General features: G+C 42.9%; 1 protein-coding gene across 13 annotated transcripts in view; it reads left to right on the forward strand.

Annotated features, from left to right (window-relative positions):
* LOC308185284 (uncharacterized protein) overlaps positions 1-6849 on the forward strand; it is a 100932-nt gene extending 94083 nt beyond the window's left edge. For 12 of the 13 annotated variants that reach the window (XR_013943249.1, XR_013943250.1, XR_013943251.1 and 9 more), the window contains 3 exons: positions 4816-4977; positions 5217-5352; positions 5464-6849. Coding sequence is in view for 1 of the 13 variants with exons in the window: in XM_080573205.1 (XP_080429331.1) it covers positions 4816-4836 (21 nt within the window). In the remaining 12 variants the exon portion in view is untranslated. Of the gene's footprint in view, positions 1-4040; positions 4346-4815; positions 4978-5216; positions 5353-5463 lie in introns of those variants that run through there. The other variant, XR_013943260.1, reaches the window with a different exon arrangement.
* The last annotated feature ends 8094 nt before the right edge of the window (positions 6850-14943 follow it).

Genomic DNA, 14943 nt, shown 5'->3' on the forward strand with positions numbered 1-14943 from the left:
TCTTTATAAAAATCTACTTTAAAGCAATTCTTTTTCTCATTTGCTATAGGTTTATAGATTGAGGCTATGGCCAGGTTATTTTTATATTCACTATGCCAGGAACAAAGCTCAGTAATTTATTCTGCTTGAGGAAAAAATTGATTTTTATCTTAAAAAGGCATTTAGAGGATATTGTCAAAGACTCCTCTCCCGGTCACTACTTGGTCAGAATCTGCAATATGGCTCAAAGCCAGATCCAGCAAAGCTCAGCTTCTTTGTCTTGCTGCCTCAGGGAAAAGAAGGAGAGTACCACCACTCTCCCCATAGCCTACAACATGGGCATGGGCTGGAACACTCATGAGATGTGGGAGATGAGGGTTTGTGCCTCCACGGATAAAGTATGAAACAGCTTCTTTCCTGTGTGAATGCTCTTAGCACTTGGCTCTCACTGCTTGGCATTTAAAAGTGGGAAGCACACTTTTGGAAGGTTTTTTACAACATGCATGAAGCCTGGGACACCATCACCTTGCAGGGATTTATTTGCATTTACTCAACCCTGGCCAGCTGATTTCCAGCATCTCAGGGCCGTGGCTGTTGTGCCCCACAGCGCCTGTCCTAGACCTGCATGGGGCAGCTGTTCCTGCCGCTGTCCCAAAGAAGAGCTGTGGCCATGCAAACAGGCTCTGGGGCTTGTCCTTCACCTGGCCACCAGACGAACAAGCACCTGCTGATATACATGTCCTCAGCTTAGCTGTGATCCCACACCCTTGAATGATGCTGCTCCCCTGCCCTTCTGTGCAGCAGTGGGGCAAAAGGGCAAAGCCTTTGCCTTGAATCTCATTGAATATCAGGGTGCAGTCATGGCTACAAAGTGAAATCAGTCATGGGGTAGGTACCTCCAGAACCCGTGCACACACATACACTCACATGTACACATGTACACATGCACAGGCACACATTTCGCTCTGTGCCCACACAGGTCTGATCTAGTGCACAGCTGGTGAACCCCAGCAGCCAGAGTACACCCCAAAAATTAAACACGGGTAATTATTCACAGTTCAGTGCCTTAATCATACAGAGAAGAGGTAGCTTCCTGGTGTGCAGCAGCATGACAGAACTTGCAGGAAGGACACCAAGCACTCACAACATGCTCCAGAGAGGTTAAATAAAATATTACAGGGAGGGCTGGTAATTCAACTCATTCTTAAAGTTACTGGACATTTTCTGTTTTTAGACATGATATTAGGTTCCTTAAACAGCAAATGTTGACGTTTTGGTCTGATTTTTATGTGTGCCAGATGTTTGCATTGTGCTTCTGCAGTATTGGTTTCTAAAGGTGGGGAAAAACAAAAACAAAAAAAAACAAAACAAAACAAAAAAACCCCACCAGTTCAGACACTTAAGAATACTGAACTAGGGAAGATATGTTGCTTTGCTTTTATTTATAAAGTATTCCAGTGGCCTTTACTCTGAGCATCTTGGGGTGTCCTTTAATGTTTGAGAAATATTTGGCAAGCTGAATAAAACTGCGTTCACTTTATGCACCTGCCTTCTGTCATCCCATGAAAACATTCCCAAATTTGTCCAGAATGTAAGCCTAAGAAATCATCACTACTGAGTGGAGACTAATTTTATCAGCTGAAAATTTGGAAGCTATTCACACAAGACCTGCTCTGCACAAATGGTGGTGAGCACATGCCTCCAGAGTTCCTGGGTCAGAGGTCCCCAACCCGTCCACCTTTAGTGTCTGAGTGCCCATGTCTGGCAGAATAACAAAGAGGACTCTCCGCTTTGCCTGCCGCGACCAGGAACTCTAGTTCAGAAAGCTAGATATAAGCCAAAAAATCTACCTCATCCCAGCTCTGTTGTGAGCACTCTGGTGCCCCTCCTCACCCTGTCTGGGACAAAAGGGACCTGATGAGACCAAGGAACCTGCTTTGGCTGAGGCAGGAAGAAGGGACAAGTGTTCACAGGAGTGAAAAAGACCCCAGCTCTCAGAGGCGTTATATATATGCTTGTCCTTCCATAATCTTACCCAGCTGCATCTTAAAAGTACCTTTCTTTGCCCATTGCCTTCTTCTTAGAAGTCTACTGCATATTTCTCTGATGTTGAAGTGTTTTCCTTTAAATTATAGCCTGCATGTCTTTGTGGGAAGTCTGTAACCATTTGTTCTCATGCCAATGCTGTCCTTTAACTTAAAAAGTGGTTTTCTTGCTTAGGTACTTTTATTTTTTTCTTGGCCTTGTTTGTAGACTGCTGCAATATAGGTAGACTGAACGAAGACAGAGCTTCAGTTCAGCCAAAAACCCCTGACTCCAAAGCAGAGCTGGGATCAGTGCCTCAGGGTCTAAGTCCTAAGCTTAAAGTACTCACTGTTTGTCCTCTACCAGCCACTCAAAAATTTCATCCTTCTCCTAAGGGGGAAAAAACAAACCACAAACCCAACCCAAAAGCAGTGGACGTGAAGTAACACCCCACAAGCCAGATCTAGCTAGGTGGGCAGCAATTACAGTGTTGTACAAACTTCAGGTACCCAGTCAAAATCTATTTTATTCATTTGTATCCAGTATGCAGGATAGACCAGCCTCAAGCGTGAAACAACTGTTCTTCCTTTAAGCAATGCTCTGCAACATAAAAAACTCAGGCTATCAGTGTTCTAGTATTTTGAGTACTCAAAACTAAGAACATAAACTTAGGGAATATGTTTGATCCTAATTATTCTGTGCTTCAACTTGCTGGCTCTAAGATGGAGATAACTCAACATCATCCTGCAGAGCTAGTGGGAGGACATATCCATCATTGTTTGTGAAACACTCAGGCTTCATAATGGTAAGCACCAGAGAAAAGCCTATAAAGCAGTTAATAACTTCATCCTCACAGCAGGATTTACACAGATGAGTAATAAATAAGATATAAAGCCTCATATTAAATAGCAAGGATGGAATAAAGCACAGAATAATTGTTCACTAAGGGGACTCATCTGCCCTGTGAACTTTATGAGGTATAGGTCTATGGGAAAATTTATATGTTGTCTTCTTAAAACCATGTCCTGCTGCATAAGGTACGAAGGCAACAAAGTTAAAATTGTATAGGAAATCTTCATTCTGGCATATCCTACATTTTTAATTAATTGATATTGCAAACTTGATAAAGTACTTTAACACAATTTATTGTCTGTGCATGTGTTGTAATACAGACCTAGAGGAAAAAAGGCACCTGCGTGTTCATCATACCATTTTACTGCCTTACTTTCACTACCTTTTTATTCTTCTGGAAAGCCTTATACAGTGTTGTTGTATAAGATAGCTCAGGTTTCCAATACAATATCCTGGTTTTAGGTGCTTGTCCCACAGAAAGAAACGTGCCAGACTGGGTAACAACCTGCTTAGCAAAGCAGAGAGGGAGAACTGCAAAGCTGCAGGCTTTATTAAAACACTCTCTCACAAAAGATACATCTGCCCAAAACATATTTTTCAAATGCTTCAAAAGAGGATGAACTGTTAGAATTTGCAGTTTTTCACTATTTGCTGAGCCAGCAACTTTCCCAACACTGGCCTCTCTCTGTATCCGAGGTGTGTTTACTGGCAGCGACAATGGTATGCATGCACCTCAGCTGTGAAATGACTCATTTTTTCCCCTTGTCTGATTATGGAACTGACTTTAGAAACTGCTTCCTCGGGCTGAAAACCTATGAAGGAGTGAGCAATGGAGGTAGCCGAGCTTTGTTCCCTGCCACCCCCAGGTGTGGTGGCACCTAGTGGGCCTCTGTGCCACCTCTCTGTGGTGTGGCATCCCCTCCAGCCAGCAGGCAGAGCATAGGTCAGGGCACCCAGAGGACATGACCCGATAGCTGCTGAGGTCTGCAACAGCCAGGGGTGCCCAGTAGCTCTGTGGTGTCTCCTGAGAAGGTATTGCTCATCTCAAGAGAGCTGCTAAGCTTCAAACAAAAATTAAAATGAACTGTGTAATATGATTTGCAATTAACACAAATTGCATTAAGCGTCAAGAAGGACAATAATAAAACACTTTGTACATATATATATATGTACATATATATATACGCACATATATGTCTGTGTGCGTTATGTGCAGGAATATAAAAGCACATACTCTGCACTCTTAGAGAGGTGGTACACTGTGTCTACCGTCATGCAGCCCCCTGAGGACAGTTCAGCCCTGTCCTCAGGGATATGCTGTCGTGTCATGGGAAACCAGCTTGTTAGCAGGACTGGCAACCTGCAAGTCAAGCCGCCCATGGTAATTAAAAAATGACTGTCTACTCCACCGCAAAGGACTGGGAACTTCAACAATGCAAGAAGAGGAAAGCGCTCACCATCTCACTAGCGCAGAATCTCAGGACCAATGGTATGGACACAGTTGTCTGAGTACACAGCCCTCGCTCAGGTTTCCAAGATAATACCTGGCATGTAATGTGCTGTTGTCTTAAAATATGGATCCCCAGCAACCTAGTGTGGTAGTATAGATTCAACATTATGTTTAAGGTCATTTTTAATATGTCTCATTTATGGTTGCTTTTCTTTGTTTGTTTGTTTGTTTTTCCCTTTTTATTTCTTCTTTTGTGCTGGAACAGGTATTTCATGTGGTTTCTTTCTTTGTTTTAGTTCTGAATTTTATAGTTGTGGAGTTGTGGTTCCTTTTTACTTTTATTGTTGAACTTCCTGTTCCAGCTTATTCTTTTATTTATTTTTTTTTTTTTTTACAGGGCAACTTGCATGGTTTCATGGTTTCCTCTATCTCTCTCTGGAGATCAGGGTTTCAATAAATATATTTCCTGTGGCTCTTACAATGTTTCTTCTTTTTTAATTTCTACCCAGGTGATGAAAGAAGAAAAATAGGACTGGAAATCAAAAAAAAAAAAAGAAAAAAACCCACACCCGAAGAGATAAGTAAAAGTGGTAAAGAGCTTCCTCTGCATCAGCAGCATCACTTCCCAGTTACTCCTGTGCAAGTCTTCCAGGACCAACACAGGAGATAAGGCATTTATAGTTAACATTACTCTCTCTTCTTCCTTCATCAATTGCTGGCTGTGGGCTCTTACTCAGTTTATTTCTGAGCTAGTTCTTTTGTGCCTTTCAATAATTTATGCTTCAACAGTGAAAACAGCTGTCTGAAGTACCCCCATAAATTTACTAATGACACCTCAGCTTTTGAAAGCTGAAACCATACAACCCTTCCAGTGATACAATTTAATGATATACGTTTTACTTCCTGACAGCTTTCTGAGACTTACATGGGCAACTTTAATTGTTTAACCTGGACAGCTGATCACTGGATGAGGAAATGATGTTTCCCTTTAGAGGTGTTCAAACTTCCGCTGAGGGCTGCCACCAATACCAGGATGTGTTGCAAAGGTCTGTGCTTTTTTGAGCCTCTCCAAGTCCCTTTTCATTACCTCCAACATGGTACAAAGAGCTGGCCATTGTTAGTGCTGCATGATTTCACGCTGTCTTCCTTTCCCTCAGCCTCGTGTGCAGGTGAGGCCGTTCCTGGCAGCTGCCAGTTCAAGTGACCAACAGTGCCATCACTGCATCACAAAAGTTGTGAGGGAAATGAAAGTCTGCCCTGACCGAATCAGTCACGTGTACCTGAGATTTATATGAAGATATGGAGGGCTTTGTATGAGGTCTCCACTCTGAAGATTGTGTGCGGTGTCTAATAAAATATGAAACATTTAATTAGAGTGAGTGATTAGTCTCATTTGTTCAGGAATCCTGGAGCTGTAGTAATTTGTTGAGGGAAAATTTTAAAAATGAATCATGAGAACAGTAAGGCCTTGATGAAACACACTGGAAAAAAAGAAAAAAAAAAAAAAAAGAAAAGAAAAAAGAAGAAACGTGAACAAACAGGAAAAAATAAATAAAAGGATTCCTACCTAAACAAGGGCACTGTGGTACTTTTAAAAGATATCTTCGAGTCTTATTTTTCAGAACTAAAACAGACTGACTGGTAAGGGGCGGGATGTGATCTCTGTGTTTACTCAAAATTATTATTCACTTGAAAGTCTCTTATGAGACACTCTCATTGTACTATTTCTCTGTAAGCTCTGCTCAAGCCTTTAGACCATCTGGGTTACAACAGATATGTGTGAGTTGCTTTCCTATCACCCATGAAGGTATTTTAAATGGGACTTAAGGGAGAAAAAGCCGAACAAACCAAAACCGTAAGGATGGAAGAACTGAGGAGTGGACAGTTTCTAAAGGTTCGTAGTTAATCTGTTTTGCAGAAGAGCTGACTCCCTCATCAGGGCTCTGAGAAGAGTACGCAGGGCTATGAGAAGGACATGGAAGGACATGGTCCTTTGCAGAGCATCAACCTGACATGGCAGCTCTGAGGAGGTGACCCCAGGAGGAAGGCCCTGAAAGGAAGTCGTGGAGGATGCTGACACCACATTCACCTCTCTCCTTCAATGAGCTTTGCTTTGTGGTCTTCTCTCTCTTTCAAGGTACCACTGGCTGATGACAGCTGCTGAACAGCAGCACAGACTGTTTCTTCACAAGTGTCCACTTGACTTGTGCACATTAATCTACTGCTGGTTATGCTGTGGTGTGGCAGGGCAAGAACACAAGCAGCTGTGATTGTTTTCAAACACCAGTTTGCTTATTTAGAAGAGGGAGAGCTGTTCGTGCTCCTGAAGTAACCATTTTTATGAATGAGACTAGCTGGGATTCAGCTTTGCAAGGAATATTGCAGCTGTGATGGCGTCTGCCCAAATGTCATTAATGCTCAGCACCTAGCTATTAGGAGATCCAGCTGATGTTTCCCAAGGGGCTGTCAGTATCTGGAGTCTAGCTCATGTCTAGGCACTCACCTTTTAACCCTGGAGCTTCTGGCTTATGACCACAATGCACCACCTGTCCACCAGCCCTCTTCCTCTTCTCTGTTCCTCAAGTCCAATCCTGGCTCCTGAAGCTCTTGTCTGAGTGTAAGCACATCCTCTCCCAAAAGGCTGAGCCTTCCTGTCCTACAAAATACCTTTGTGAGGCCTGGGACAGAGAGGAACAACCAGACTTGCAGATATAGATGGCCTTTACAGAAACTCTGTAAAGATACTATTGAATTTACTTACAAAATAAAGTACAAGAGATCAGAGGTCATTAGAAAAATTACAAAATACCCCCAAAGACAGCTTCCGTCTCCTAAGGGGTCCTTGGGACTCTATCAGAGTCAGACTTAGATATTACAGCTCTGTACCACAGCTAGCTGAAAGACACTATTACAGGAACCTGAACCTGTAGTCTATTATCAGTGAAAAATACTGAAGCCATTGTAATGCTCTTTATCAGCTATTTGTGTGGGATTTTTTTAAATTATTTATTAGATATTTATAAGATATGATCCTCTGGATCACATCAGGTGTATTTATGATTTGTGAATATACATAAATTTTTTTGTTTGTTTGTTTGTTGACTATGAAAAAAGGCAATGGGAAAGCATTTAACCTTCCTTTTGTGCTGAGATGAGATATTATTGCCCATGTACCTGCTACCATGATACAACTCTCTGTATTAACCAGCCTTTTTCAGGAATAATTTTCAGTCAAACATACATTGTCTCTTATGCAATTGTAGATAAATATTTTTACTGTGAGTTTGATGTACAAATTAGATACACGCACTTCAGCTGCATTGTTAATATTACTCTGTGATTATTTGCTATGTGTGTTATCGAGCACTTGTAATCTGCAATACTGTAATGAGAGTTCGTTGGGCACAGCTAACAAAGACAAATCTTGTCCCAAAGACCCAACAAATTGAATATAAAAACAACAGACAAAGGACATAAAATAAGTGCTGGGTACAGAAAAGCAACAAAGTAATGTTGACCAACATCGCATACACTGATCTGGCACACCAGCAGCTGTCATGTTTTTGTGGGACACCATGAAAAGGAAAGGGTTTTAAAGAGGTCTAGCCAAAATTTTTCTTTTGAACTGAAGAAGGTTGTTCTGCTGCATAGCTGTAGCTCAGGAAACATCACAGAGTTGATAGGGTTAAATCTATGTTTCTGGCAGAGAATGGAAAGAGATTAGAGGTACGGAGAAACAAGAAGGCAGCCAACAGCAGGGCTGCATAATGTGCCACAGAACAACAGAATATTGATAAGGCATCAGGACCATCCTCCGAAGGATGAGTATCATGCTCAGTAATTAGAGGATGGAAAATTACAACTGAATCAGAGAAGGATGTTCTAGTTCCATCATTAGTGTTGAGACATTTCCTTAAAATTAAAGAAAAAAAAGTAGTTTAATGGTCTATGAGGATGCTCTGAGCATGCTGTCCTCCTGCTGCTCCATGTGAGCAGGCAGTGCTGTCAGATGCTCTCACATTGGTTTCACAGCAATTACAAAACTCAGAACAACTTGCAGAGAGAGGTTACTTAATTTTAATATTGATCCATAGTATGGTCAGAACCACACAATATGTGCATTCCCAGTGCCTCTGAGAGGGATTTTTTCTGTTCCTTAATTCCAAAATACAACATTTATGGTACGTCCTTATTTGCCACATTTTTTTTTCCTCTGAGTCCTGCAATGTTCTCTTTCCATCCAAACTCTACAAGCTTTGTAAAAGCTTATCAACATGCTTCAAGTGCTGTGATTTTATAATCTGGAGACCTTAAGTGCTTCATATTTGTTAGTCATGGGCATCACAGGGCTAAATTTGCCTTACCAAAAGGAATGCACATACCCAGACGATTTCCTCCCACCTTTCCATCACATGCCGAGGCAGGCACCCAGCTCTGGGAGATGCTGTATTCGCTGTGTGACGCTGCCTGTGGCTATTAGGAAACAACTTGCACATCTGTTTTCTTGGCATCGGAAAAAAAATGCACTCACACATCTGAAACCTGGCTCTTAGGAACATTAAAGGTGTGCATGTTGTTTAAATCCAACCGCTGCTGTTGAGGCAGCTTTTGATGCTCCTTTCCCTTGTACTTTGTGTTATATCTGCGTTAGAGGACTAGTGGAAGGAAGCCTTGCTCCCAACTCCAGCGCCTGTTCCTATTGAAGTCAGAAGAGAGCATGCCATTACCTTGGGCTAGAGTCTCAAAGAGAGTAAATCAGCATAACTTCTGTCTCCACTCTGCTGGAGATGTGCCAGTTCACACTGGTTGCAGATCTGCCCTTACAGGTTCGTACATCATCTGCCCTGCAGTTTGCTGATTTCCCGGATTAAGAGTTTGAAGATGGGAAGGCACTCATGGAGGTGATGGGTGCAGTGCTAGCACTGCATGGGATGGCTATAACTATCTTGCAGTGCCAGACAAGCTTCAAGTTGCCAGAGAGCAACTGATGCCATCTGAAAGAAAAAATCTGTAGGAACATGCCAGCCTTTTACTATATCAGAAGTAAGGACTTGTACTTCCCTTTCAGGTTCATTCACTCTATGACATGCCAATGTTGGTAGACTTCAAAGTCTTCCCTTTTTTCTGCAGGGATCAGCATTTTCTCAGCTCAGGGTGGGATGAGTAATCAAAGCTTTGTAAGCATGCCATAGCATTTACAGGGGACATAATTCATACAGAAATAATATATATATTCATGGATTTGATCTGAGCCTTCTGTAGCCCATGAGCAGTGAAAGAAGAGAATTAATGTAAAACCTCACCAATCTGACGTGACATGTTTTATATCCAGATCTTACTGTTCCCCAAAGCATAAATAACTCCATATATGATAAAACCAGGTGAGGGAAATCACATATAAGTAAATAACAACCACTGCTATTGGCCTAACTCCGAAGAATGAATGTCCTGTGGATGAAGCAAACTCTGTAGCTGTCTCTGAACAACTTGCTGCCTGCTGCAGTAGCATTTGCAATAAATTTTAAAATATGCAGTAAGGCACAAGGATCAGTTAATCCAGCAAAATTGAGACACACAGTGTGCTGGGTGGATTGTTTCTTCTGACCCAGTGTTTGCTTTTTCTTCACCTTCTTACTCTACATCAGTTCCCAGCTTTTCCATTTCCCTCATAACTGTCCCTGCTGTAAATGACAGTACCGGCAAGAGAGAATATGTTGCCCTTTTTGTAGTCATTTTTCAGCACATTTCCATGGTTCAAGCTGGCCAAGATGATTCATCTTAAGCACCATATTATTCTGGCTGTTCAGCAATCGAATATCAGTGAACTTTTGCAGACTTAACAGCTGTCTTTTTTTTCTTAAGCAGAGATATGTGTGGTGACAACAACTGAATTACTTCCAGCCAGCCTTAAGAAACTAAACATGAGTATGGTAAAAGTAAAAATTCATGTCCTGGTCCCTTGTGCTGGTTTAACCATATGTGGGGCAGAAATTTTGCCCTAGACCTGTCTCTCCAGTTTTCCAGGGATGAAATACAATTTTCTCAATCTACCCACCTTGTTTGAGAGTTCCTCTTTTTCAGAAAGTGCTGCTCTGAATAAATCCCAGCTCCCAAAATAACACAGAAAGGGACATTTCTGCTTACAGCACTTACTTCTTGGGCTGGAACAAAGCTGGCCTGGCTTGAGGGGCTGGAAGCTCATTTGTAAATTGAGGAGCCCACCCAACTCAAAGCATTAGTGTTCCGTTTCAGGCATTGGCGTGGATTTGGATGCTGCAGACAATCTGTGGGCTACCACAGTTTTTACCTAGGAATATCATAACCAGCCATTCATTTTCTAGACCAGCAATTAAACACAAGCACTAAGCTATTTTGCAATGTTGCCATGAGATGAGTATGACTAATACATGGATTTAAAGACTGCTGCAACTATATGGAAAGAAAATGCAGAGATGTGGGGCAAGCATGCATGTTGCAAGAAGATTGGTCAGAAAATTGACCAAACCCTGCCAATACATCCCAGCACATTTGACTCAGCTTCTGTCGCGTGGAAAGTCATCATTATGGATTTAGCAGAGCTGGTTCCTGGAGGAAAGAGGGCTCTGAATTATCGAGGACGCTTCCCAAGGCTCTCACAGGATCTCCCCCACCTCAGAGAAAATTGTGCATTAACAAGACAACTGTAGCAGAAGAAATGCCCTAAAGGCCTTATAATGATCAAATTGCAATTAATATTTTCCAGGATTTCTGAGTCTCACAGGTTACACTGGTGAGGGGGGAAAACTGGTGTTAGGCTTCTTCACTGCACCTGTGCTTTGTAGGGCTGTGCCAAGCCCTGGTGTAGTGAACATTAATGATCCCAGCCCCAAGCAGAAACACATCCTTGTATCTCAGTGATCAGGGATCATGAATTTAGTCAGCTCATCCATGAACACACAAACTTTTACAGCCCTTGACCTGAGCCTCCTCCCATCTTGTCTTTCAGATGAGCTGGAAGAATCAAGAAGGACCCCGTTTCCTCTCTGTGCAGATGGGATTTCTAGGCTGCTTTCTGCTTCCTTGTGGCTAGGCTGCTGCAAAGCACTCGGTGCACCCTCCCCTGGACATTAAAAATACAGCCCCAAGTCTGCAAGGCAAAGAAATATCCAGATGTCAAATCTGCAAAAGAAGGTTTGTGAGTATGGGGCCTAAATGGGGCAAAAATTCCCTGTTGGCAGTGTCACAGCTTAGGTTTTGGGGTGGGGTAGGAGGGTATTTTGTGCTTTTTTTTTTGTATCCAGGAACAGCCCCACTGCTGAGAGGACATAGTCCTGGCCCTGACTCCTAGTTTGTAGATATTAGATGGAGGTACGCTGCAGCCCTTGACTCAAGCAATTAATCATGCTCCTTAAACATTGTTGACAGAGGCTTGTTTCTCATTAAACCACCTGAAAGCAGATCTCCTGACAGTCCCAAGAGGAAAATAAAGAATAAAGGTATTTGTTTCCAGGCACAGTTCAAAGGCAACAAAACTAAGAACTGCTGAAACAGAAACAATTACCATTATGTTATTTTTTTTCCGTATCCTGATATAAATTCCCCAAGGAATATCCTACTGAGGGCAAGCAGCATGGCTCTCCACTGAGATACCATTATGTTATTGCATGGCTTGCACATGGGGTAACAGGAGCTAGCTTGAGAACTGGTAAATTAGTGAGGCAAAAAACTTACCCTCAACTCCAGAGATGTGGGCATTCACACCTGGAGTACTGAATCCAGTTCTGGGCTCCCCAGTGCAAGGGAGACATGGGCACACTGGAGAAAGTCCAGCAAAGGACCACAAAGGTGATGAAGGGACTGGAGCAACTCTCCTATGAGGAGAGGCCAACAGAGCTGGGACCATTCTGCCTGGAGAAGAGGAGCTCAGGGTGGATCTTTTCAAAGTATACGTAAATTCTCTGAGGAAGGGTGAAAAGAGGACAGTCAGGCTCTTTAGAGTAGTGCCCAGTGACAGGGCAAGAGACAATGGCCACGAACTGTAACACAGGAATTTCTTCCTGAACATCAGGAAGCAATTCTCTGCTGTGCAGGTGGCTGAGCACTGGAACAGTTTGCCCAGAGAGGCTGTGGAGTCTGCCTCCTTGGAAATCTTCAAAGCCATTTGGAGACAGTCCTGGGCAATGTGCTGTAGGTGGCTCTGCCAGGACAGGGAGGTCAGACCAGATGACTTCCTGAGGTCTTTTCCAACCTCAGCAATTCTGTGATTCTGTGATGAATTCACTGAGGTCAGAGATACAGTTAAAAGCTTACACTAACATAATCACAGCTCTAGTCCCACAGCTGCACAGTGAAATATGTTCAGACAAGCAAATACAGGTGTAGTTAGAATTTGATTAATAGATAAATAGATAGAGCAATGCATCTGAATTTTCATGTCCCCTCTCAGCCAGGAGGACCAGCTGACCCCATGCAATAGTGATATGAATTAGCAAAATGGTGAATAATAGAGTCAGAAGTGTCAACTCTCTTATGCAAGTAACAGGTTAAAGCCCTTGCAGCTGGTGGAGGTGCAGAAGGCCTGATGTTGGCTGCAAGCCCACCCTTTTCTATTTTTTGTTTGTTTATATGTATTCCCTCTATGTAAGTTAAACTGCACCTGATTTTGTGAAACGACACAGCTGCACTTCCTCTGTCTGGACTTTGAATTCATTGTTTCCCAGAGTGTTGGGAAACACACTTATCTCTGTGCTTCCTGAAAAATTACTGCAGTCTGACATGCCAAAAAGCTAGGCTGTGATCAGGCAGATAGAAGAGTCCTGGGAAATCCATGCAGTAAGCATGTCCCAGAAGACTATCTGGCTATCAGCTCTTCGGTGGCCTTGGCAGCTCTATTACAAATTTCCTGGGGCCTTGGTTTTCTAGCATACAGCATGTATGCTACAGCATACAGTGGCTTCATGCTTGGGAAGGGTTGGCTGCTTGGCCATGTGATGAAGGCAACTTGCACTCCAAGACTGACCATGGGTGCAGCTGAAAAATTTGTCTTTGCATGGTTTAGTAAATCACCGTCTCCTCGACTCCCACCTCTAAAACAGATGATCCTGCTTTGCTCCTGAAGGTGCAACTGGTTCATCCCTGCAGCAAGATCTCTGGGTAACTGCAGCCTGAAGTGGGATTGATCACAGCGCCAACTTCATGCAGGGAGCATATGCGGGTGATGTGAATACCATCACATTGCAAATGGCTACGGCAGGTCAGGAAGGCCTCCCTTCCCTGTCCTGCTGCAGACACAGAAAACATGAGCTCCCTGCTTTCCTTCTAGCACATGGGTGGTTGAATGAGGCCCCAGCATTAAACCACTTTCCCATCCTTCTCCCTTGCTCACATCTTTAGTCCACTTGCGTTTGGAGAGGAGAGGTGAGCACCTATGTTGGCCAGGCTGCAATGAATCTTCAAAGTTTGTCATTTGCTTTTGTTTTCCAAATCATTTTTCCTGGTCGTCAACAGGGAAAGTCACTCAGATCCCAGTACAGGAGTATCAAAAGAAGGAGTGACATTTAAGAAACTGATCATAATGGTTACATCATCCTCAGATGAGACAAATGCCAGACATGTCCATCTCACGCCGTGCTCTTTCATTTAGCAAGGCTGAAAAAAAGAACTCCACCACAACCAACAACAACAAAAAACACCTTTCATGATTAATGAGAAAAAGTATATTGAAAATATCAAATAATACATCATCTCAAGTCACTGCAGCCCTGAGTGACATCCTGCTCTTTATACCCAGAAATATAAGAGGTAGTCCAATTTTCCAAGAAATTTTGCTAATTGCTCTCAATCTGTCAGAAAGCTCATTATTTCCTCTCTGCTTTTGTTTACAAAGCAGCTGTATCCACTCCTACAGCCTGTCCTTAAATCATCAGCTAAGAACAAAGCAGAACCCAAATGCTGGAGTCTTTGGCAGCATGCCCTTGACCCCTAACATCATACACAAATGCCCACATGCATGGGGGTATCTCCCAGCTAACTCCCAGTGTAGAAGGCACACACTGTGGCAGAAGGATTCTCCAGATTTCTCCCCAGAAGATGTCTTGACACTGAGCTTGCAGGATTTAGCATTCTCTCTGCTGCATGGTGCTGGATCCATCTTTCAGATTCTGCCTTTCTGAAGCAGACCCAGTAGCGCTAGCCAAATACTCTGTGCTCTTTGAGAGGGAAGCACCTTGCACACTGCCTGTCTGGTTATTAAATAATAGAATTACAGCCCCTTCTGCCAGCTCCAGATGGGAGCTAGCAATCTCAACACAGCTTCTGGGAGTCAGCATCACTGAGGTCGATGAGGGAACAAAATGCCCATACCCTCTTGGTCACTGCTGCAGGTTACACACCATGTGTTCTGGCAGTGGTTTGTGCACCACAAGCGCTTCTGTCCCCAGTAAATACAGGAACACCTGTGTGTCTGGCTGGCACCTCTCCCAAATGCTCACAACAGCGTTTGGCTTGAGCTCGTTGAAGCCAATGCAAGTCTTCCAATTTCTTTCAATGGACTTCTAAAAAGCTTATAAAATAAATAAATAAAATAAAAGTAACCTCAAACTATCATCAGTGCAAGTGAAAGAACTTGAAATTAAATCCTCTGCATTTTAAAAAATAAT

Source organism: Anser brachyrhynchus (genome assembly GCF_964034855.1).
Source record: "Anser brachyrhynchus genome assembly, chromosome: Z".
NCBI lineage: Eukaryota > Metazoa > Chordata > Aves > Anseriformes > Anatidae > Anser > Anser brachyrhynchus.